This window comes from Sus scrofa, chromosome 12, assembly GCF_000003025.6.
Source record: "Sus scrofa isolate TJ Tabasco breed Duroc chromosome 12, Sscrofa11.1, whole genome shotgun sequence".
Taxonomy (NCBI): Eukaryota; Metazoa; Chordata; class Mammalia; order Artiodactyla; family Suidae; genus Sus; species Sus scrofa.
Genome location: NC_010454.4, coordinates 55,071,236 through 55,094,682, shown reverse-complemented (window position 1 = coordinate 55,094,682; position 23,447 = coordinate 55,071,236). Strand labels below are relative to the sequence as shown.

The 23,447-nt window shown below is 49.9% G+C and overlaps 1 protein-coding gene across 1 annotated transcript in view; it reads left to right on the top strand.

Moving 5' to 3' along the window:
- LOC100736982 (myosin-13) overlaps positions 1-23,447 on the top strand; it is a 51,426-nt gene that overhangs the window by 8,733 nt on the left and 19,246 nt on the right. Inside the window, exons 8-20 of the mRNA XM_021066284.1 lie at positions 54-152; positions 262-365; positions 3,639-3,777; positions 6,582-6,700; positions 7,685-7,834; positions 7,949-8,119; positions 9,999-10,308; positions 14,357-14,430; positions 14,529-14,616; positions 16,807-16,924; positions 18,159-18,282; positions 19,325-19,461; positions 21,409-21,664. Coding sequence (XP_020921943.1) covers positions 54-152; positions 262-365; positions 3,639-3,777; positions 6,582-6,700; positions 7,685-7,834; positions 7,949-8,119; positions 9,999-10,308; positions 14,357-14,430; positions 14,529-14,616; positions 16,807-16,924; positions 18,159-18,282; positions 19,325-19,461; positions 21,409-21,664 — 1,889 coding nt within the window. The remainder of the gene's footprint in view (positions 1-53; positions 153-261; positions 366-3,638; positions 3,778-6,581; positions 6,701-7,684; positions 7,835-7,948; positions 8,120-9,998; positions 10,309-14,356; positions 14,431-14,528; positions 14,617-16,806; positions 16,925-18,158; positions 18,283-19,324; positions 19,462-21,408; positions 21,665-23,447) is intronic.

The window sequence follows — 23,447 nt, the reverse complement described above, 5'->3', positions numbered from 1 at the left end:
CACCTACCTGCAAACCTAAAATCAAACTGGTTTTTTTTTTTTCATTACCTTAGATCTCTTAGAAAAATCCAGGGTGACATTTCAGTTATCCAGTGAGAGAAGCTATCATATTTTTTATCAAATCATGTCAAACAAGAAGCCAGAACTCATCGGTAAGTTCCTTAGCGACGGTTCTCATCTTCCAAATCAGTCACGTTGGGGGAACGAAACAGACAGAGTCAGTTGTGTGTAAGATGCCAAAGGGATCTTTCTGCTTTACAGACCTGCTTCTCATCTCAACCAATCCCTTTGACTTCCCCTTCGTGAGCCAAGGAGAGGTCACCGTGGCCAGCATTGACGACAGTGAGGAGCTGTTGGCGACTGATGTAAGCATTTTGCATGTTTATTTATTTAAGCATAGACTTTTTTTTTTAATTTTTAGGGCCACACCTGCAGCATATGGAAGTTCCCAGAATAGGGGTTGAACAGGAGCTATAGCTGCTGGCCTACACCACACCCGACAGCCACAGCAACGTGGGATTTGAGCCTCATCGGCGACCTACACCACAGCTCACAGGCAACACTGGATCCTTAACCCACTGAGCGAGCCCAGGGATGGAACCCACATCCTCCTGGATGCTAGTTGGGTTCATTACCACTAAGCCACAACGGGAATTCCCAGCATAGACCATTGAATTCATAAACCGAGGGGTACCCAGGATCTCATGAGGAAGCTGGGATGCAGAGATGCTCAGTGATTGGACCCAAGATCTCAGAGATGAGTGCAGATCACATCCCTCCTCCATTCAGCTCCATTTCAGAAGATTCCAGAAAGGAGAAGATAGAAAGGTTCTCCAAAACAGGCCTTCAGTTCCACTCTCAAGCATTTTAGAGTAAATGTTTGCATGGATAAAGAGGTTTAGTTGGAAGTTTTCAGGGGTTAAAACCATCTACATGGTTCCTTAAGAAAATCTAAGTCACAAAAGACTAAAGCAGGAAAATTTAGTCCCACGCTGCGGCAATAGCTCCTTTCTTCCAGCCACCTGCCACCTCGGGCTCAGGTAAGCACCCACCTTCTCAGCACACCTGTCAGGCCTCTGGCATTTAGCTTTGGGGAGTGTCTCCAGGGTCAATAACTGTGGTTTTAGCTAAATGCATTGAGCACGTACATGTGCTAGGAACGGACAAAAGAGCTTTGCCTGCATTATCTCATTTAAGCCTCAACAAAACCTCTGGGATGGGCACTGCCACTGCCCCTTTTCACATGAAGCTGAGTCTTAGAAAGAAATACACACTATGTTTGCAGGTAGTTTGTAAATGACAGTCTGAATCCAGATCTGCCTAACTCCAGAACTTGAATTTTTAATTAAAATATGCCATCTCAGAGTTCCTGCGGTGGCATAACTGGCTAAGAATACTACTGCAGAGGCTCAGGCTGCTGTGGGGGCACGGGTGTGACCCCCAATGCTGTGGGTTAAAAGATCCAGCATTGTCATATTATAGCTTGTGGCTACAGCTTGGATTCAATTCCTGGTCTGGGAACTTCCATGTGCCATGGGTGCAGCCATAAAACAGAAACAAAAACCCTCCCCAAAAAAAGCCATCTCCCAGCAATTAATCTTCACCCCTGCTGGCTCCACCCTCATGGAAGCTGTAAAAGGTTTTGATCCAACAGGCCAGGGGCACTGCCCGGCTTCCTGGCCTGCATTTTGTGACATTACCAGGTGATGCTACCTGTTTTAAGGCAAAGCGAAAACGTTCATGATCAAATGAACTTCAGTTTACATAAGTCTGGCCATTATGTGTTCGGCCAGGTTTCCCCAGCCTTTACCAGTTGATGAGTACAGAGAGGGAGGGTTTGTGACTGACGCAAGATCTCCAGCCCCTGGAAATGCCCTCATAAGCAATTCTAAAAGTCCCAAAGGCATTTGAGGTCCTCGCCAAAGAGCGATGCCGTCTGGGGATGCTGTTTCTCCTCCCTCCTAAGAAGCTTCTCCAGAGTGATGGTTAATGGTCGGATAGAGGCAGGTTGGTCCCCCTGAGTAACTGCATTCTCCAGGAGGGTCGCCTGGCAGTCACCCTTGGAGAGTCGCCAAGCAGTCACACTTTCACCTGCTTGCTTTCAGCGTTTACGGAAGTTTTCTCTCCTTGCCTGCAGTCACCCCTTCCTAGAACACAAATGTGCATCTGTCTGCTGGGGTGGGATACGGGTTCAAGGGCTTCAGAATCTCTCCTCCCCTGGGTCTGCTCAAGGCATGGACTCTCCCTCCCACAGAAAGGGGCGCCACTCCAAAAGTGCCTTCCTCCAATACCATCCCGCTGACATTGACCTAAAGAGTCTGTCCCACCCACTCACCAGACATGTCCACACATTTCCACCCCACCCGTGGGCATTGCTGAGGCTCGGGCTGCAAACCTTGCTATATAATCATATGTATGCCCTGGAGAAAGATTTTCCAGTTTAAGATTTCCTGTCAAGGCTCAGTGGTCGATGAATCCGAAGAGCATCCATGAGGATGTGGGTTTGATTCCTGGCCTCAATCAGTGGGTTAAGGACCCAGTGCTGACGTGAGCGGTGGTGTACCTCAAAGATGCAGCTCAGATCCTGCATTGCTGTGACTGTGGTGTAGGCTGGCGGCTACAGCTCCGATTTGACCCTTAGCCTAGGAATTTCCATATGCCGCAGGTATAGCCCTAAAAAGACAAAAGACAGGGGAAAAAAAATTTTCCAGTTTAAACCTTTGCAATAGAACAAGGGGTTATAAAACCAAATTGGCACCTGCTGTAAGCTCTGAAGTGACCCAGCACCAGCTCTGACCCCCGCCCTATCACGTCCCCTCCTTATCACATCCTGCCTGCAGGACTTGGGGCAGAGTTACTCACCCCCTTAGAACCCCAGTTCTTTTTTTTTTTTCTTTTCTAGGGCCACACTTGTGGCATATGGAAGTTCCCAGCCTAGGGTCGAATCAGAGCTACAGCCGCCAGCCTATGCCACAGCCACAGCCACACCAGATCCAAGCCACATCTGTGACCTACACTGCAGCTCATGACAATGAGCTAGTTAGGTTCTTAACCTGCTGAGCCACAATGGGAACTCTAAACCTCAGTTTTTCATCTGGAAATTTGGAAAAGTCTGTGCACCTATAAGGTTTGCATACGAACTTAATGAGACAAGAGGCAGATGGTGCTAACCCCCTGCCCAGCTCCTTCCTCATTTGAAAAACGCTATCTTCCCTCCCGGTTCTAATCTTCTCCAGTGCCATATTATCTTCCTGGGGGAAGACACTGGAACTCCTGGATTGCATGCCAAACTCTCAGGCTGTTGGATCGCACCCAGGAGACCACCCCTCCCAGCCTCACACAAGGGTCCCCAGAGGACTTGTCCAGAAGACAGGGCTAATCTATGCAGTGGGAAGGATTAAATCTGTGCTCACTGGAAGGACGAAAACAGACTGTTGACAGTTTCTGCCCATAGTCTCCACCCACCCACACAAATACATGCAATTGAAGAAGTGGTCTTTAGCCCCTAACTGACCACATCCCACCTGTCATCCACTTATCGGGGTTCACTGTCTTGCGTGCTATGTGACATGCCAGGGAAAAGCTGCACCTGGATCCCGGAGTCCTGCTGTGACAGCTGGCCTTTTTCTAATTCCCAGAATGCCATTGACATCCTGGGTTTCAGCTCCGAGGAGAAAGTCGGGATCTACAAGCTGACTGGTGCCGTGATGCATTATGGGAACATGAAATTCAAGCAGAAACAGCGGGAGGAGCAGGCAGAGCCCGACGGCACGGAAGGTACCACATCTGGGAGGTGGACCGAGGTGTGACTCTACACCTGGGTCTGTGGGTGGCCTGGGTACATGAGAACTTTGTGCTCCGCTTGAGGGCTGCCCTTTGAAAACTGTGCAGACTGAACTGGGGTTGTCCGAAGCCTCTGGACATGCCCTGGGGCAGTCCATTCACTCGGTCAAGGAATCCTTGAGTGGAGATTCCTGGGGAAACCAAGAGCATCTTTCTCTTAAATGAGTAGCCACGGTCCACTCTCTCTCACCATCAGTTTACCTGTTATTTTAGGGGGGACATTTATGAAAAGATCTGGTTAAAGGGAACTTCACTTACTTTCTGTGCATATCATACCCAGATTACTGTCCTCATCACGGGGCCTAAAATGAGAAGGTGGCTAAGGCGGCAGCTAGGTCTCTCCCTCCCATTGCTCTCTCTTCCCCCGCCCCAACGTCTATTGAACTTGACCCTGAGCCAAGGACTGGTGAACCAGTCTTCCCCCCCCGTGACTCCCACCTGGACGATCTCGCCACCTGCCTCTGCCTCATCCCAGGAGGTCTGGAAATGGAGTCAAGGGCAGGACCCTTGGCCACACGCCTTCCTTCTCAGGCCTCCCGTCTCTCCCAAGCTCCCTGAGGAAAGAGCTGGTTTCTCCCTAATAACATCCGTGATGACACCCCACACTGTGTCAAGCATGTGTCTTGCACCTCAAATGATAAAAAGAAACAACAGCCATGGATTCAAGGCCAGGAAGATAGACTCATGATTTTATCACTGCCCATAAAGGCTCTCCTGAGGAGGTGAGGGTGGCCCAGGATACTCTCTCTTGTTAGAAACTCAAAGCCACCCAATTAGGAACCTTATCATAGGGATGATAGCCCATCATCTTCACAGCGCCCCCCCCCCCCACAAGACACACTCTAGTGGAGGGGATTATACAGGAAATGTGCACTGGCAGGACAGCCTCCTGGTGGTACGTGGGAGTAACAGGGGAGAAATTCCAAGCACTTAAAGCAGGAAGCACTTCGGATTGGGGTAATCACGGAAGGCTTCCTTGGGGAGGTGGGGCCACTGACTTGGACTCTGAAAGGTGGGTAGGATCGGAAAGGTGCAGGGGAGTAGAAAGCCCAGGCAGAAGAAACACGCGGAGCAAGGGGCTCAAAGGAAGGACTGTGACGGGGACAGAGGAGCACAGGTTGTGGCCCCCTTCGGCTATAGAAGAGGATGTGTGTGGTGGATTAATAACAGGTGGGAACTGGAAAGCGGCTATTTTGGCATCAGTTTGGAAAGGCCAGGAGTGCCAGGATAAATGGTTTAGAGTGCATGTGACAGGCCCCAGAAGCCATGGAGACCCCCAAGGAGCAGCAGAGTACAGGTGACAACCTGGGATTACTCTGTCAGCAGTCAGGCCGGCCAAGAGTGTGGAACGTAGGGAAAACCACGTTGGGCTCCTCGGCGCGGATGGACCCCACAGACGTACATCGCAGGGAGGTCCCAGGCCCTTTTCCAGCCCTGGCAGCCGTGTGTTCAGTGTTTAGAAGCAGAAAGAGCCTGGCAAAGGGAAATGTGTGGCCATACCCGAGGCCTGCGCACCTCTGATGATGCTGCCAACACAGGCCAGCGTTTACTGAGTGCTTGCTGTGCACCAAGCCTGCTTCACAACCACCCAGTAACATGGGTATGGTCCCTGTCCCCCAGTCGACGCGTGACAAGATCGAAGCGTAAAGAAGCAAAGCCCAAATGTGAATGCAGGCTCCTTACCAGGTTACTGTGCCACAACTATTAGAAACAGTGGAGGAGTTCCCACCGTGGCGCAGGCGCAACAGGATCAGCAGCATCTCTGCAGCACCAGGACGCAGGTTCAATCCCTGGCCCAGTACAGTGGGTTAATGATCCAGTGTCGTCACAGTGACAGCGGAGGTTGCCACCATCGCTCAGATCTGATCCCTGGCCCAGGAACTCCATATACCATGGGGTGACCAAAAAAGAAAAAGAAAAAGAAAACAATGGAGATGCAAGCTATTTTGGCCTCTTATTAAGTCCTTAAACACAGCCCTGAATTTTTATTAACTTATCTCCCCAACCAGCAATGAGGTGATGTCCAATCAAGGAGAGGCGGTCCCTGGGAAGCAGCATTTCTCACCCCTTTCGATGAGCTCAGCGCAGGCAGCCAGGTCTATCTCAAGGTCAACTGGACTCCTAGGGAACTGTAGGAAACGGCCAGTATGCAACTGCCCTGGACCGTCACCAAACACCTGCGGCAGGGTCAAGGTTTGCATGTCTCTCTCGGCTCTTAGAATGGCACCTTGCATACACTGGGAAGGTGCTTAACCTAGATCGGTGACTGTCCAAATGGTACCTCCTTTACTCACACACCATTTCGTTGTATTATCAGACTCTATGCTTTTTAATGAAATGTAAACATCAGTAGGTCAAGATCGACCTATTTTTTTTTTTTTTTTTGGCGGGGTTCTGGGCCATGTGGACATGCCGGGGCCAGGGATCAAACCCACACCGCAGCAGCAGCTTGAGCCACAGCAGTGATATCGCCACATCCTTAACCTACTGTGCCACAAGGGAACTCCTCAACCTATTATTAAAGATTGCATCTAGAAGGCAAATTGAAAGTTCTCAAAAGCCCAGGACCCCGGATTATGGGGCTGAAACTACATTAGAGGCGTCCGGCCCTGGGGCAGGTAGGACAACATAAAAACATCAAAAAGGATTACAGAAAGTATTTCGGGGAGGACCCAGGGCTTGACTGGATATTTTAGCAGCTGCTGACTCGTGTGACACCATTTCTCCTCTTCCTTCAGTGGCTGACAAAGCTGGGTACCTGATGGGTCTGAATTCTGCAGAAATGCTGAAAGGCCTGTGCTGTCCAAGGGTGAAGGTCGGGAACGAATATGTCACTAAGGGACAAAATGTCCAGCAGGTAAGGGGGGGTGCTCTGAATCCAGTTGATGCAGGTATTTTGCTATTTTAACCATCATCCTAAAGTTCCCTCAGTTGCAGGTATAGAAAAACAAGTGAAACTGGAGTTCTCGTTGTGGCTCAGTGCGTTTGAAATCTGACTAGTATCCATGAGGATGTGAGTTTGATCCCTGGCCTCCCTCATTGGGTTAAGGATCTGGCATTGCCACAAGCTGCAGCGTAGGTAGCAGATGCAGCTCAGATATAGCGTTGCTGTGGCTGTGGCGTAGGCTCCATCGGCAGCTGCCATTCGACTCCTAGCCTGGGAACCACTCTGTGCTGCAGGTGTGGCCATAAAAAGAAAGAGAAAAATACATGAAACTGGCTTCAGCATGAAAGAGGAATTCATTCTTAGACCTCAGGGGTAAACTCAAGGACTCAAGGAGTGCCTTGGGCGCCATGAGGGTCCAGAGCCAGGAAGTGAAGAGCCCTCCAAAGACAGGCAGTCTCTCTCTAGCTCCTTCTCTGGGGCTCCGTGGACTGTCTTCTCTCTCCTGCTCGGTTGTGTTCTCCCTAGACAGACACTAAGCTTTCTCCGCCTCTCCTGCCCGTGGCCACTCTAGGCTCCCAGGTTTACATCTCTGTGGTCTCACCCTGAGACTGAGACCAGCATCTTTTGATCCCAATTCCAAATTCTCAGGAGAGACACTCTATTTAACCCAACTTGGACTAAATGTCCACCTCTGGTTCAATCAAGTGTGGTCGGAGCTCGAGTCATGTGTTCCCACCACGGTTGTTAGAAAACAATCTTTGTAAATGGGATAGACTTGGTGAACTGGGCAGACGCCTCAAGACAGATTTAATGTGAGGTTGAATTCTATGCAATTGCCAACCTCCAGCTGCTTTTGACCGTCAAGACGTCAACATCATATGCTTCAACTTCATATGTTTTAATACAATCGTAAAAAGAGTAATTTGAGGATTGAGTGGATGGGCCCTTTTCAAGGTGACCAATGCGGTGGGCGCTCTGGCCAAAGCCGTCTACGAGAAGATGTTCCTGTGGATGGTCACTCGCATCAACCAGCAGCTGGACACCAAGCAGCCCAGGCAGTACTTCATCGGGGTCTTGGACATCGCCGGCTTTGAGATCTTTGATGTGAGTTGTTTGGATAAATGGCCTTGAAGGGCCTTTCCACTTTGGGTCTGCTTTGCTGAATTGCCACTAGATTTTCCAAACTCATTCAAATTCTTTGGAATTTGAAACACCCAGTTCAACAGCCTGGAGCAGCTGTGCATCAACTTCACCAACGAGAAACTGCAACAGTTTTTCAACCACCACATGTTCGTGCTGGAGCAGGAGGAGTACAAGAAGGAAGGCATCGAGTGGACGTTCATCGACTTCGGGATGGACCTGGCCGCCTGCATCGAGCTCATTGAGAAGGTAGAGAGATGCTGCCCCCCCCCCCCCCCCGCCGAGGACAGCTTCTCCTTGGAGGGACCATCAAGGCTTTGCTCTAACTCTTCCCTGCTAATAGATTGGTGCCCCTAACCCCACTCTCCCCAGCTGTGAGCTGTGATAGCTGAATCCCCTTATACATACAGGGTTAAGTATTTAGAAAGCACTCAGAATCTATTCAGACACTGAGAAGGGGTGTATGGGGTGGTTAAGAGCCAAGGGCTTAGTTATCTGCAAGAATGTGAGTGGAGAAGTTCTCTGGTGGCTCAGTAGGTTAAGGATTCGGCATTATCACTGCTACGCCTTGAGTCACTGCTGTGGCACAGGTTTGATCCTTGGCCCGGGAACTTTCACCTGCCATTAGCATGGCCAAGAAAGAAAATATGAATGAAGCCCAGGGGCTGACTGGGCATTTCCTACATGTCCAAAGACCCAAGGAGGAGGGACCATGGAGCAGGGGGCTTTCTGGAGGACTGTTACTATGAAAACAGCAGATGACATTAACTTTTTTTTAAAGTAATTACCATCACATTTTTTTTTTCTGGTTGCATCTGTGGCATGCAGAAGTTCCCAGGCCAGGGATCGAACCTGTGCCACATCAGTGACAACACCAGATCCTTAGCCCCTTGCACCGCAAGGGAACTCCTGCCATCACTGGCCCTGGTGGAGATGTAACTTTCTAAGGTGGCCACTGGGAAACCCAGAAGCTATTTCTTTTCATATCATTTTACATCTGCGTATGCAACTTTGAAAATCTCTTGCTAAAAGTAAGTCAATTGGGGAAAAACTCAGCTTTTTTCCTTCCTATGTAGGGAGAGACAGAGTTCTTCCCTACTGTTTCATTTCTGCGCTTTTCCTTCACTTTTTACATAATAACACTTCGTTTTTGATGCTTCCGGTCACCAAATGCGTGAAGGTTTTTCCTCACAGCAGCAAGCAATTCTCTGTGACACCAGCTGGGTGTCCTACAATTTAATTCAATTCTGGCCCCATCTACCCAGAGATGACAAGGGCAAGCGGTAAGTCCCCAGGGGCCCTACGCCCTCTGCCCTACTTGGCTACAAAGCGAAGGTTCCCACGACCCCCTCCTCAGGTTTAATTAATTTGCTAGAGGGGCTCACAGAACTCAGGAAAACACTCGCTTACATTTACCAGTTGGTTAAAGGATGTGATGAAGGACCCAGGTGAACAGGCAGCTGAAGAGATACGGGGGGTGGGGGGGGTGAGGGCTGGGAGGGTCCCAAGCGCCGGAGCTTCTGCCCCTGTACGGCTGGGGTGTGTCGCTCTCCCAGGGTGGGAGTGTTCTCCACATGGAAGCTCTCAGAACCTCCGGCAAATGGGATTTCACGGAGGCTTCCTCACCTAGGCGTGATCAAGGATCGACTCCGTCTCCAGCGCCTCTCCCCTCCCTGGAGGATGGGGGACAGGGGGCTGAAAACCCCAAGCTTTTCATCATGCCTTGGTCTTCCTGGTGCCCAGCCCCCCTCCAGGAGCCCACCCAGAGTCATCTCCATAGGAGAAAAGACAATCCTAGCACTCTTATCACAAAGGAAATTACTAGGGCTTTAGAAGCTCTGAACCAGGTACAGAGACTTATATATGTACTTTTTTTCTATTATCTCACAGTGAGCTACATGTATATGACACAGTGTCATTCCATGTTCTTTTGTTCAACAAACATTAAATAAGCATCTACTCTATGACTAGTATATTCTGTCGTCACGCCAAACACACGGCACTTACATCCCACTGTTCCTAGAAACACAGTGACAGCCCCAAAGGCCTTGTCCTTGGCTCCTACAGGGGATGGAGTCCCCGGGATGCACTAGGAAAGGCTCACGACAGTCTGTTGTCCCCCTTCCAGCCCATGGGCATCTTCTCCATCCTGGAGGAGGAGTGCATGTTCCCCAAGGCCACAGACACCTCCTTCAAGAACAAGCTCTATGACCAGCACCTGGGCAAGTCCAACAACTTCCAGAAGCCCAAGCCTGCCAAAGGCAAGGCCGAGGCCCACTTCTCCCTGGTGCACTACGCGGGCACCGTGGACTACAACATCGCCGGCTGGCTGGACAAGAACAAGGACCCCCTGAACGAGACCGTGGTCGGCCTGTACCAGAAGTCTTCGCTGAAGCTGCTGTCCTTCCTTTTTTCCAACTATGCTGGTGCAGAAGCAGGTGAAATTCTTCCCTCCCGCCCCCACCCCACCCCGCAGGAATCCCTGTGTAATTACTCGTCACTCGTGAAGAACCAGTCGTGGCACATGAGCTTCAGGTTGAGCTTGATGGATGTGTCTGTCTCTGCTCTCCGCTGTTCTTTCTCTCCCTTCTATTCTTTCTCTTCCTAAGAGATGGACTTCTAATCATATGATCCAGCTATTTCACTCCTGGGTATATATTTATATATCTAAAAAAAAAAAACCCAAAAGCACTAATTCGAAAAGATACATGCACCCCAGTATTGCTTGAGAGCAGCATTATTTACAGTTGCCAAGGAGCAGAACGACTGAAGTGTCTATCACCAGACAAATGGATAAAGAGGATGTGGTACATACACTCAACGGAATACCACTCGGCCATAGAAAAGAGTGAATTTTTTTTCTTCTTTTGTCTTTTCAGGGCCACACCCATGGCACATGGAGGTTCCCAGGCTAGGGGTCAAATTGGAGCTGTAGTTGCCAGCCTACACCACAGCCGCAGCCACAGCAACGTGGGATCCGAGCCACACCACAGCCTACACCACAGCTCATGGCAATGCCGGATTCTTAACCCCCTTAGGGAGGCCGGGGATCGAACCCACGTCCTCGTGGTGTTGTTCCACCACGGAGGGACAACAGGAACTCTGAAAAGAGTATAGCCACTTGGATGGACGTAGAGGGCATTATGCTAAGTGAATAACCCAGACGGAGAAAGACAAATGCTGTAGGATAGCATTCACAGGAGGAATCTAAAAATACAACAAACTAGTGAATAAAACAAAAGAGAAGCCAACTCACAGACAGAACAAACTCGTGGTTTTACCACTTTAGAGGGGGAGGGGAGGAGCAGTACAGGAGTAGAGGAAGGGTTATTATGGGATTATATGAAATCATGTGAGTAAAGTGTATTAAAATTATAAAGCATTATAAAATTTAAATGAATTTGCATTCAATAAAAAATAATTTTTTTTAAGTAACAAAAAATTCTTTGAGAGATCGAGTTCTACAGAGATCAACAGCACTTTCAGTGGATGGACGAGCCAATACCACACTCTTTAATAGTTATTTTTACTGAGATATTTTCATATAGCATAAGATTCACCCTTTAAAAATTCAGGGTTTGGGGGGAGTTCCTGTTGTGGCTCAGTGGTTAACGAACCTGACTAGCATCCATGAGGATGCAGGTTTGTTCCTTGGCCTCACTCAGTGGGTTAAGGATCTGGTGTTGCCGTGAGCTGTGGTGTAGGTCACAGACGGGGCTTGGATCCCAAGTTGCTGTGGCTCTGGCGTAGGCCGGTGGCTACAGCTCCGATTCCACCCCTAGCCTGGGAACCTCCATGGGCCGCAGGTGCGGCCCTAAAAAGACAAAAAGGAAAAAAAAAAGGAAAAAAAATTCAGGGTTTTTTTTAGTATATTTGTGGATTGTGCAACTATGTAATTTGAGAATGCTTTCCTCACTCCTGTCACCCTCTGGCAGTCACTTTCCACTGCCAGCTCCTGGCAACTGCATTTCTGTCCCTGGGTTTTGCCTATTCTGGGCATTTCATGTAAGTGGAATCGTATATTACATGGTCTTTTGCGTCTGGCCCCTTTTGCTTAGCTGACTGTCTGTAAGGTTGGTCCGTGTTCTAGCAACTGTCAGCAATGCACTTCTTTCGACCGATGAGTCATATTCCTCGGCACGGATATTACCCGCTTTGTCTGTCCACACAGCTGAGAAGCCTCCCATTGTCTCCGTCTGGGGGACTGTGACTAATGCTGCTCTGAACATGTTATACATGGGTTTCTTTGTGGATTGCGGCCAGTTCTTCAGCGTATCTACCAAGGAGTGGAACTACGGGGTCATATGGTGACTCTAACTTTTTGAGGAACTTCCAGATCGTGTTTCAAAACGGCTGCACAAACCCGTATACTTGTTTAGATTATCTTTACGTATATTTAAGTATTTGCCAAAATTGGGTTTAGAAATCATGGGCTAACTTAAATGCACCTATTTAGCAAATCCGTGCTTTTAATTTATACAATAGAATCACTCATTAGAGTAATTAGATAATTTTAAAAAATCAATGTCTAATGTTTGGGGCAGTAGAATATAAAAATGCGCATAACTTTAAACCTGAATGATGAGCACCACCTTCTTGGAGTTTCATTAGGGTGTCTGTAACTGCCTTGCATAACCTCACTCGGCGACTGATGCCAAGATCCAAGCATAAGCCCTGGGGTAGGCGTGAACCTGGGGAAGTGGCTTTCATGCCTCTCCCCACTCCTCCAAACACGAGTTCACGCTCCACCCTGGGGGCCATGAGGGGGGAGTGAGAGGAGGATGGGGAGGGGGTGAGACCCTGCATTTCCCCCAGGACTGAATCTTGATGACATGTCCAGGCTAAATCAAGCTATTCTGAAAAAGTAGACCCAGTATATCATGATGTCAAATGAAGCTGGGCTATTCCTTTTAGACAAGGGGAAAAATGGATTTGTAGGATATCCTGAGACATTCCAGTTAAAAGGTTTTCAGTCACTTTCCCATTAAGAGATAAACAGGGACTCAAGAATTTTATTTTGTTTATTTTGTCTTTGGGGGGCCGAACCCATGGCACATGGAAGTTCTCAGGCTAGAGGTTGAAATGGGAGCTACAACTGCCAGCCTACGCCAGAGCCACAGCAACTCGGGATCCGAGCCGCGTCTGCAACCTACACCACAGCTCACGGCAACGCCGGATCCTTAACCCACTGAGCAAGGCCAGGGATCGAACCCGAGTCCTCATGGGTACTAGCTGGGTTCATTAACCACTGAGCTACAACGGGAACTCCCGGGTCTCCAGAATTTTAAAAAGGTAAACTCATGAAAGAAACCACACTCAAACTGAGAGGACCATTTCAATCTCGCCAACTGTTCAGTGGGATTTCAAGTCTGATTTATAAAGGAAAAGATTCTCCTTGGATACAGAGTCTAAATTATGCTCCCAGTCAAATGCCACCCATATTCCAACCCACCCGTTCCCACAGTGATAAAACTCAGTGTTCCCAAATCTGAGTAGTTTGGAGGCATTTTAAGAAACAGAAAAACAGAAGTGGGCAAGCAAACAAACCAAAAAACCCTTGGCTCTCCTATGTCAAAAGAAAACCAAACTCTCATTTCAGGGCTTGAAGGAAGTAGTTTAGAAAGACCAATGCTGACAGAAGGGGGCACTATTAGTGGGGATGTAAATGTGCACAGCCACTGTGGAGCACAGTATGGGGATTCCTTTAAAAATTAAAAAAAGAGCTCCCATACGACCCAGCAATTCCGCTTCTAAGCATGTACCCAAAGGAAATGCAATTATCCCAAAGTGGGTGTATCCCCACGTTCACTGCAGCATTGTTTACAGTAGCCAAGACACAGAAACAACCCAAAAGGCCATTGATGGATAAATGGATAAACCGATTTAAAAAAAAAAAAGGTGACATATGTATTATACACATGCACACACATATTATTCAACTATAAAAAGGAATGAAATCTTGCCATTGGCAACAACAGAACTGGTCCGTGAGGGCTTTATGCTATGTGAAAGAAGACATAGACAAATCCTGAATAATCTCACTTATATGTGGAATCTTAAAAAAACAGACTCACAGCCATAGAGATCAGATTTGTGGTTGCCAGAGGTGTCAGGTGGGGGTGGTGAGAGGTCGGGGAACTGAATGCAGGCGGTTAAAAGATGCAGACTTCCCGTTATGCCATAGATTCCGGGGCTGCGGGGTGCAGCTCGGTTGCTATAGCTAATAATGCTGTATTGTATGTGTGAAAGTTGCTAGGAGAGTAGATTTTAAAAGAAAAAATATTGTAACAATGTGAGGCGACAGATGTTAACCAGACTTAACGCAGTGATCATTTTGCAATATATACATGTATCAAACCATTTTTGTTACATATCTTAAACTTACACAAGGTCACTTAGGAAAACTGGGGGAGGTGTGGGTGGGGAGGAAAAGCCACCTGTGTGTCCTCAGGACTCACAGTTCCCACCCTCTGTGTCTGTCTCCAGGCGACTCCGGGGGAAGCAAGAAGGGCGGGAAGAAGAAGGGATCCTCCTTCCAGACCGTGTCTGCTGTGTTCAGGGTTTGTTTTTTAGCAGCTTCCACACTCGGTTGTTTTTTTTTTTGACCCAGGGAGACGGTGTTTGCAAAGGTAAATGTGCTTCTTCTGGTTTGTCCCAGGAAAATCTAAACAAACTGATGACCAATTTAAGGAGCACTCACCCTCACTTTGTACGATGTCTGATTCCCAACGAGACCAAGACTCCGGGTGAGTAAGAAACCATCAGACCAGGACTCCGGAAACGTATGCAAAATTCTGTGCGTCACACATATGCATGTTTCTCTGACGACCGGGTCATTACAGCTTTTATCACTTCTCAGAGTAGTCTATGACATAGCGCTGCCAGATTTGCCAAATTAAAAGCACAAGGTACCCTGTTAAATTCAAATTTAATGGAAAAAAAAAATTTTTTTGTCTTTTTAGGGCCGCACCTGCAGCATATGGAAGTTCCCAGGCTAGGGGTCAAATGGAAGCTGTACACCACAGCCACAGCCACATCGATGGAGGATCCCAGCCGCATCTGAGACCTACACCACAACTCACCGCAGTGCTGGATCCCCAACCCACTGAGCGAGGCCAGGGATCAAACCTGCATCCTCATGGATACTAGTTGGGTTCATCACCACTGAGCCACAAGGGGAAATCCTAATGAAAATTTTCTCAGTGTAAAGGTGACCCATGCGATATCTGGGATATACTTATCCTAAAAAAAATTTATTTATCATTTCTCTGAAATTCAATTTCAACCGGGCATCCCGTATTTTATCTCACATCATCCCTACTCTGAGATTATATTCAAAATATTATGTACACAGAAAGCCAGGTGAAATCGATAACTTTCATAAGGTTCTTCAAAACCTTTCCCCCAGGAGTTCCTGTCGTGGTGCAGTGGTTAAGGAATCCGCTTAGGAACCATGAGGTTGCGGGTTCGGTCCCTGACCTCGCTCAGTGGGTTAACGATCCGGCGGTTCCCTCACCAACCAAGCTGGTCCATCCCAAATGCTGGGCTTCAAGGTCCCGCCTTGGCAGCGTTACAGGAGAGCAGAGGAATTAGCTGGTCGAGGAACAGATCCCAGCCCCATCTAATCCCAACCACGGGACCTCGTCGGAGTCCCTCAGCTTTCGGATCCATAAAAGGAGGAGGATTAAAATAGCACTTTATTTATTCATTCGCATAGTTATTAGTTCATTTATTTATTGAGGGAGCCCTTATAAAGTGCTTACTCGTTTTGTAAATATTAATTCATTTAACCCAGTTAGAGGGTCATTGTGAGAATTAAATAAGCAAATACCCGTGAAGCATTTAAAACAGCCTAAAAAAATTGTTACCTATGCGTGCTGGCGGAGGTTCGCTGGATTTAGCATGGTGATCATTTCACAAACTATACAAATATCAAATCAACAGGCTGTACACTTGAAACTAATACAATGTTACATGTCAGTTACACCTCAATTTTTTTACAATGCTAGTACCTAGCACTACAACGATAGTTGTGGTGAATTTAAGTAAACTCTGTCAGTTCATGACTGATGAGATGTAAGAGGGCAGGTAATACACTAAATTACACGGCCGCTCTAATTAATAACCCTCAAGCACAACATTCTAAGTGTAGAGGAGACGTCATCGTGCATGCCCATGAAACTTCTACATCAGCTGATTGTTTATTAGGCCACCAAGGCAAAAAAGAAAATAAAATGGGAGTTCCCGTCGTGGCGCAGTGGTTAACGAATCCGACTAGGAACCATGAGGTTGCGGGTTCGGTCCCTGCCCTTGCTCAGTGGGTTAACGATCCGGCGTTGCCGTGAGCTGTAGTGTAGTTTGCAGACGCGGCTCGGATCCCGCGTTGCTGTGGCTCTGGCGTAGGCCGGTGGCTACAGCTCCGATTCAACCCCTAGCCTGGGAACCTCCATATGCCGCGGGAGCGGCCCAGAGAAATAGCAAAAAGACAAAAAAAAAAAAAAAAAAAGAAAAGAAAATGAAATAAAACAGGGCCAAACACATTCCGAACACTCAGTAAATGGTAACTGTCGATTACAGTAATAATAACTATAATCATGATAATTAAGAGAAACGTTTCTAGATCGAGACAACCAGTCTGTCCTCACCTGAGCCAAGGGCCACGAATAAGGTAAAGATGAATAATTCAGCATTTGGTCCCATGGTTATGGGGTGCTAGAGTCACCCCCCCCCCAGGAGGTTGAAACGGTTTCCACGGTGAGGCTGTAGGATGCAGACAGGCTCCAGTCTCCCCCCGCCCTCCATCCCCATCCATCTGGAAAGGACCTGGAGCCAGCCCTTCCCACTCAAGCCAGGGTGTGCTGGGGGGTCTCATGGTGCAGTCCATCCCAGGAAACCATGACGGAGCCCCCAACACGCCCCGGGGCCTCTCTCCGCAGGCGTCATGGACCACCACCTGGTCATGCACCAGCTGCGCTGTAACGGGGTCCTGGAGGGCATCCGGATTTGCAGGAAAGGGTTCCCCAGCCGGATCCTCTATGCTGACTTCAAGCAGCGGTAGGTGGGCTGCCTTTGCCTCTCTCCTTCTGAGCGGACAGTCTGCATTCCCCAAAAGTACGCCTATGGCTGGGTGTCTGTGAGCCCACAGGCCTCCCAGGGTTTCCAGAGGATTCATCTTTCTCTGTAGTGGGGGAGGGGAGTGTTCCTGTGCAGAGTGACAGCCCCAAGGTGGTACCGAGGTCAGAGCCAGGCCACTCCAGCCTGTCACTCCAGACCAAGGTTTCTTGGTCCCCAAAGTTGGCACCTTGGCCTAGATAATCCTTGACGGTGCTGGCTGTCCTGTGTGCTGGACGATTTTAGCAGCATCCCTGTCCCCTCTCCACAGTGGCCAGTAGAAGTCACACCCTCTCAATCCCGGATGTTGGCCGATGTCCCCTAGGGGGCAAAGTGCCCCCAGCTGGGACCCCATGCTCTAGCCCAACCCTCTCCTGTCAGCTACCATCTGGGCCCATGAGCCCAGACCCTGCCCAGGGGAGAGACGAGGAGCAGGCCTTCTGGAATGACCATCCACCTGCAGATGCCAGCTGATTCAAGGCCCTCTGACGTCAGAGAAGAGCCCTTTCCTCTGCAAGCACAGTCCAGCCAGGCACCCAGCTGGGGCATGTCCCCTGCCCCCTGCATCATGTCTCCCTCCTGCCACAGCCCACTTGCCTAAAATCGGCCCCCAGATTCCCCTCCGTCAGACTAGTCGCTGTGTAGTATTCCACTTCCTCCTAAGGCTGGTGCAGAGAAGGTTCCAGAAGGCCTGGTCTCGGGCATGGAGGCTTTCTTAGCAGCTGAATCCATTTGGGAAATTGCGTCGCTCAGCTGAAACCTCCACCCTCCCCCAGAAAGAGCATGGCCCGTCAGACTCACAGACTCACAGACTAGAGAAGAGCCTCGTGATTGCCAGGAGGGAGGGGCTTGGGGGAGGGGTGGATGGGATGTCGGGGTGAGCAGATGCAAACTCTAATACATGGAGCGGATAATCCACAAGCTCCTACTGTACAGCACAGAGACACATGATAAACCACAGAGGAAAAGAGTATTTTAAAAAGAGTGCATGCATATGTATGTATAACTGAGTCACTTTGCGGCAGAAATTAACACAACATTGTAAATCAACAAAACCTCAATGTAAAAAAAGGAAGGAAAGAAACAGCAGGGCTGAGCACCCTCCAGGCTCTGCCCAGAGCTGAGGGGCCAGAGGCCCTTCTGCCAACAGCAGCACACCCCCTACCTCCCTCCTCAGGTACCGAATCCTCAACGCCAGCGCCATCCCAGAGGGGCAGTTCATCGACAGCAAAAACGCTTCCGAGAAGCTTCTCAACTCCATCGACGTGGACCGGGAGCAGTACAGGTTCGGCCACACCAAGGTGAGGGCAGAGGTGGGGCTGGGGCCACGCCCACTGCGAGTAACCCCCAGCCCTGCTGTTCCCGAGCCAGGAGGGGAAGGGGCTTCTTGCCCCTTCCGGGCAGCCTGACCATCCCTCACCCACTCGCCCAGACAAAGGGAACTCCGTGTCCAGGCAGAGGACGCTCTGCCTCCGCACTGGTTTTAAGGGTCCAGAAGCTTCATGGGAAGCCCAGCCCCACCAGAGATAGAAGAAAGGATGGGAGCAGAGAGAAAGCGCCTGAGGGAGAAGCCGGGAGGTGGGAAAACACAGACAGGGCTCCGGGCGCAGGGAGGACTTGAGAACCAGAACCAGCTGAAATGATCACCGGTTACCGAGCACACGCGCACTGCACAGCCCTGGGACTCGCCTTCTCTACCCATTTCACTGAACCCTCCCAACAACCCAACGGGGCCAGGGAGGCGGACGAAACAGAGGTTCCTAGAGGGCAAGAAACTTGCTCGAGGTCACGTGGATAGCGGTGACAAAGGACAAGGGTACCTCTCGCCCTGACTCCAAAGCTCCGAATCCTGGAAAAGGCCAGGGGAGCGTGATCCCCGCCAGGGAAGAGCCTCCTGCCCCCAAGGGGGCCCTATTTCCTGGGAATATCCCGGGGCGGGGACACACTCTGCTGGTGTGGGCGGTGGGGGAGGGGCCCCGAGGGTGGGACCAGCCTCCTGAGATGGGGGGGGCAGGAGGGGGATGTCTGTGGCTCTCTCCTAATCGTGGCCCAATTACGCCTGGGGTTACTTTCCTGCCCCACCATCCGTGCTTCCTGCACTTGAACTCGATCAGAACTGGTCCCCATGGGCTGGTGGGGCCTGGAACATACTTTGGGACCGGACAGAGGAAGGGCTGCTGAGGAGACCAGAGCCTCCAAAAACCATGTCCCAAGAGCCAGGTGGCTGTTGCTGGCAGCCCAGAGCTCTGAGGCTGAGGTTGGAATTAGGCAGAAACAGTCTCCAGGGGCCGGGGACGAACACCCGCTAAGGATGAAGGAGGGCTCATCGCTCCTTTAACGCAGGTGTTTTTCAAAGCTGGGCTCCTGGGACTCTTGGAGGAGATGAGGGACGAGAAGCTGGTGACCCTGATGACACGCACGCAGGCCGTGTGCCGGGGGTACCTGATGCGGATGGAGTTCAAGAAGATGCTGGAGCGGAGGTGATGCAGGACCCCCCCCACCCAGGCCTTGGAGCTGGTTACCGCTTCCTGCTTTCAGTCCTGGGATATGAATGTACTCGGTCGTCCCTTTAACTTGCATTTCCTGAGCCTAAGCTTGGTGCTGGGGATACAGAAATGAGTTGGGGAGCCCTCGGAGAAACAGGAAGCAGACACACGCTTGGCTAGTTTGCTTTTTGGTTTGTGTGTGTGTTTGTTTTTGTCTTTTTAGAGCCGTACAGGTGTCATATGGAAATTCCCAGGCTAGGGGTAGAATCAGAGCCATAGCCGGCGGCCACAGTCCACAGCCACAGCCATGGCAACACCAGATCCCAGCCACATCTGCGACCTACACTGCAGCTTGTGGCGCAGCTGGATCCTTAACCCACTGAGCAAGGCCAGGGACGCACATCCTCATGGGTATTAGTCGGGTTCCTCAACCACTGAGCCACAACAGGAATTCCAAAAAGAAAGAACTTTCTGAAGGAGGCTCTGCATGGCCTGAGAAGAGGTGACTTAAGAGGGAGACCGAGGAGCAGGTCACTGTGCTTGGAGCGAGGAGTGCCAGGCAGATAGTGGAGGTCCCCACATGCCACATTAAAGAGCCCAGGTTAAATCTTCTGGTCGATGGGGAGCCATGGAGGTGACACGAGGGGGGTTTGATGCTCAGAGGGGTAACCCTGGCTCCTACAAGGAGAGCAGGCCTGAGGGCACAAGAGGAGCCAAGGCCAGGTTGTAGCAGAAGCCCAAATAAAAGGTGACAAGGACCTGAATTCAGAAATAAATGGGGAGGGAGGGAGGACGGGAGGCAACTTTAAGGGTCTCATTCCTTCAATAATTCAGTGGAAGGAATAGCAGGTGGTGGTTGTGTGGGCATCTCAAGGTGAGAATCTGTTGGAGGCCCATTCTCCTAGATTCCCCGGCATCGTCATTGCCACAAGGGGCCACCTTCACGTATTAGGCAAGAGTGCCTCCCAGGCATCTAGCTCGGTGAAGGGAGAGGAAGCCAGCACGGAAATGGAAAAAAATCTCAGAGGAGGGGCCCGTTTAGCGGAAAGAGAAGCAAGTTTTCAGGTTCATGTGAGCTGTGATATGAAGCGGCGGAGGACAAAGAGTCGGAGGCGGTGTTGGGGTCTCTGGGACAGAGGCTACAGTCTAAATTGGGGAAAAAGACAAATCCTAGGAAGGCCAGAGTCTGGGGGTGGCCCGAGCGGGCTGGAGATGGGTCCTGGGTGGACACCGACACGGAAGCACGGGGCAGGCTGGACTGGGAGTTTGGGCTGAGCAGGTGCAAACTATTATGTATAGAACGGACGGACAGGAAGGCCCTGCCGTGGAATACGGGGAACTCCATTCAATATCCTGTCATAAACCACGAGGGGAAACGAGATAAAAGAAAACATATCTGTATAACGGAACCCCCTGCTGGACAGCAGAAGTTAACACAACCTTGTCAACCAACCATACGCGAATAAAATCAATTAACGAAAAGCCCTTAAGCAGGATGCAGGAACCCATACGACGAAATACCGTGAAACAGGAAAACTGTTTCAAAGGCAGAAGGAGTTTGGAAAAGTCAAGAGTTAACCATTCAAATGTGGGAGAAAGCCCTGATAAAACAGGGATGAAAGATGCTCGTTGCCATGTAATTAGAGGCCCCTGACAGGCTTAGGCTGAGCATTTTCAATAGGGTGGGGAGGGTGGAGGCCAAGTGGAGGGGAGACCCTCCGCAGCTCCCTGCTTTCTCTCACCTCCCAGTCTTTGCACGTGCTGTTTCCTCTGCGCCTCACCTGCAGAGGAGGCTCTGGCGTCCACGGGATCTGCTCAGCTTGGCTGTATCTTGTTCCCACCTGCCGGAAGGGGGAAGGTCTTGGACCCCCGGGGGCCCAGGGGGCTGGTGGAGACTGGGCTTTGCTGCGCTCCACTAACCCCAGTCCTAACGATGCACAGGGACTCCATCTTCTGCATCCAGTACAACATCCGAGCCTTCATGAACGTCAAGCACTGGCCCTGGATGAACCTGTTCTTCAAAATTAAGCCCCTGCTCAAGAGCGCGGAGGCGGAGAAAGAGATGGCCACCATGAAGGAGGACTTCGAGAGAACCAAGGAAGAACTGGCCAGATCCGAGGCTCGCCGGAAGGAGCTGGAGGAGAAAATGGTAACCCTGCTCCAGGAAAAGAATGACCTCCAGTTGCAGGTCCAGTCTGTAAGTGTCTTCCTGAGACCAAGAGGCCCCATCGGCGTCCATTTAAGAGACAGTGGTGCCACCCAGTGGGCTTACAGGGTATTGCATCACTACCCCACCACTACAAGGAGGCTGGCCCGGGCTTCATGGCTAGAGACATATTTTGCTGGGGGCATGAGGGGGATGTGTCTGGCATCATAATAAAAAGCTGTCAGGAATGCACCAGGTTTTTTTCAAAATCTTATAAAAAAAGAAAAGTAAATCACTAAAATTAAATCATGCTATTCAAAGTAGAGTAGTTTTCTATATGTGATTTTGGAGAAAATGACTATACTCTAAAAATGCTTTAAAGATATGCATTTTTGGAGTTCCCTGGAAGTGCAGTGGGTTAAGGATCTGGCATTGTCACCACTGTAGCTAGGGTCATTGCTGTGGTGTGGGTTCGAGCCCTGGCCCCAGAACTTCCACATGCCTCAGGCACAACCGTAAAAACAAAACAAAACAAAACGATAAAAGATGCATTTTTTTTTAAATCAACGATACAGGGAAAATGATATCATATATCCAGTATGTAACACTCTGGCAGAGTAATGGTCTCATTGGGGGGGGGGCTTTTTTTAGGGCCACACCCAAGGCATATAGAGGTTCCCAGGCTAGTAGTCGAATCAGAGCTGCAGCAACCTGCCTACACCACAGCAATGCCAGACCCAGGCCATGTCTGTAACCTACACCACAGCCCATGGCAATACTGGATCCTTAACCCACTGAGCAAGGCCAGGGATTGAACCCGCAACCTCACGGTTCCTAGTGGGATTTGTTTTTGCTGTGCCACAACGGGAACTCCCAGTAACCATCTCATTTTGCTGAGTCAGGACGATGCTCCTTTGCCACTTTCAAATAAGCCCCAACGCTTCCTTTGCAGCATCTCCTCTCCCCTTTTCACGTTCCCGATCAGTATGGGCGGCAATTATGAACCCTTTCCCATGCCCAGTGGGCACAAGAACAAGTTCGGAACCAGATCTCTGGGTTTACATCCCAGAACCTCCACCTGGTGGCTGTGTGCCCTGGGCAGGTGACGTATCCTCTCTGTGCCTCAGTTTTCTCATCCATTAAATGGGCACAGTAGGAGTACCCACCTAATAGAGTTGTTAGGAGGACTGGGTGAGTTCATGCATGTAAAATGCCAGGACACAGCAAAGTTCAATAAACACAGAGCCTGGAGTTCCCGTCGTGGCTCAGCAGTTAACAAACCCGGCTAGTATCCATGAGGATGCGGGTTGGATCCCTGGCCTTGCTCAGTGGGTTAAGGATCAGGCATTGCAGTGAGCTGCGGTGTAGGTCACAGACTCACATTGCTGTGGCTGTGGTGTAGGCCAGCGGCTGCAGCTCCAGTTCAACCCCTAGCCTGGGAACCTCTATGTGCCGTGGGTGCAGCCCTAAAAAAAATAAAATAAAATAAACACAGAGGCTCTTCTTGCTGGACTCTTTTTGCTGATTACCCTGAGCTGTGTGTCGGGCTCTTAGAAGGCTCTGGCAGGAGAAGATACGGCCTGGCCACACTTAAGGCCATCGCTAGCTGATCTCAGCCTGTCCAAGGGACTCGTTACAGAGTCTTCCGGGACAGGTATGTATGTAGCCACTTATATCTTTTCTTTTTTTTTTCCTAATGATTTTTATTTTTTTCCATCATAGCTGGTTTACAGTGTTCTGTCAATTTTCTAGCCACTTATTTCTACTTTGAGTTTTCTGTTCTGCGGCTCAAGGAGGCAGGGCTAAGGAGACACAGGAAACACTTCCCTGCTGA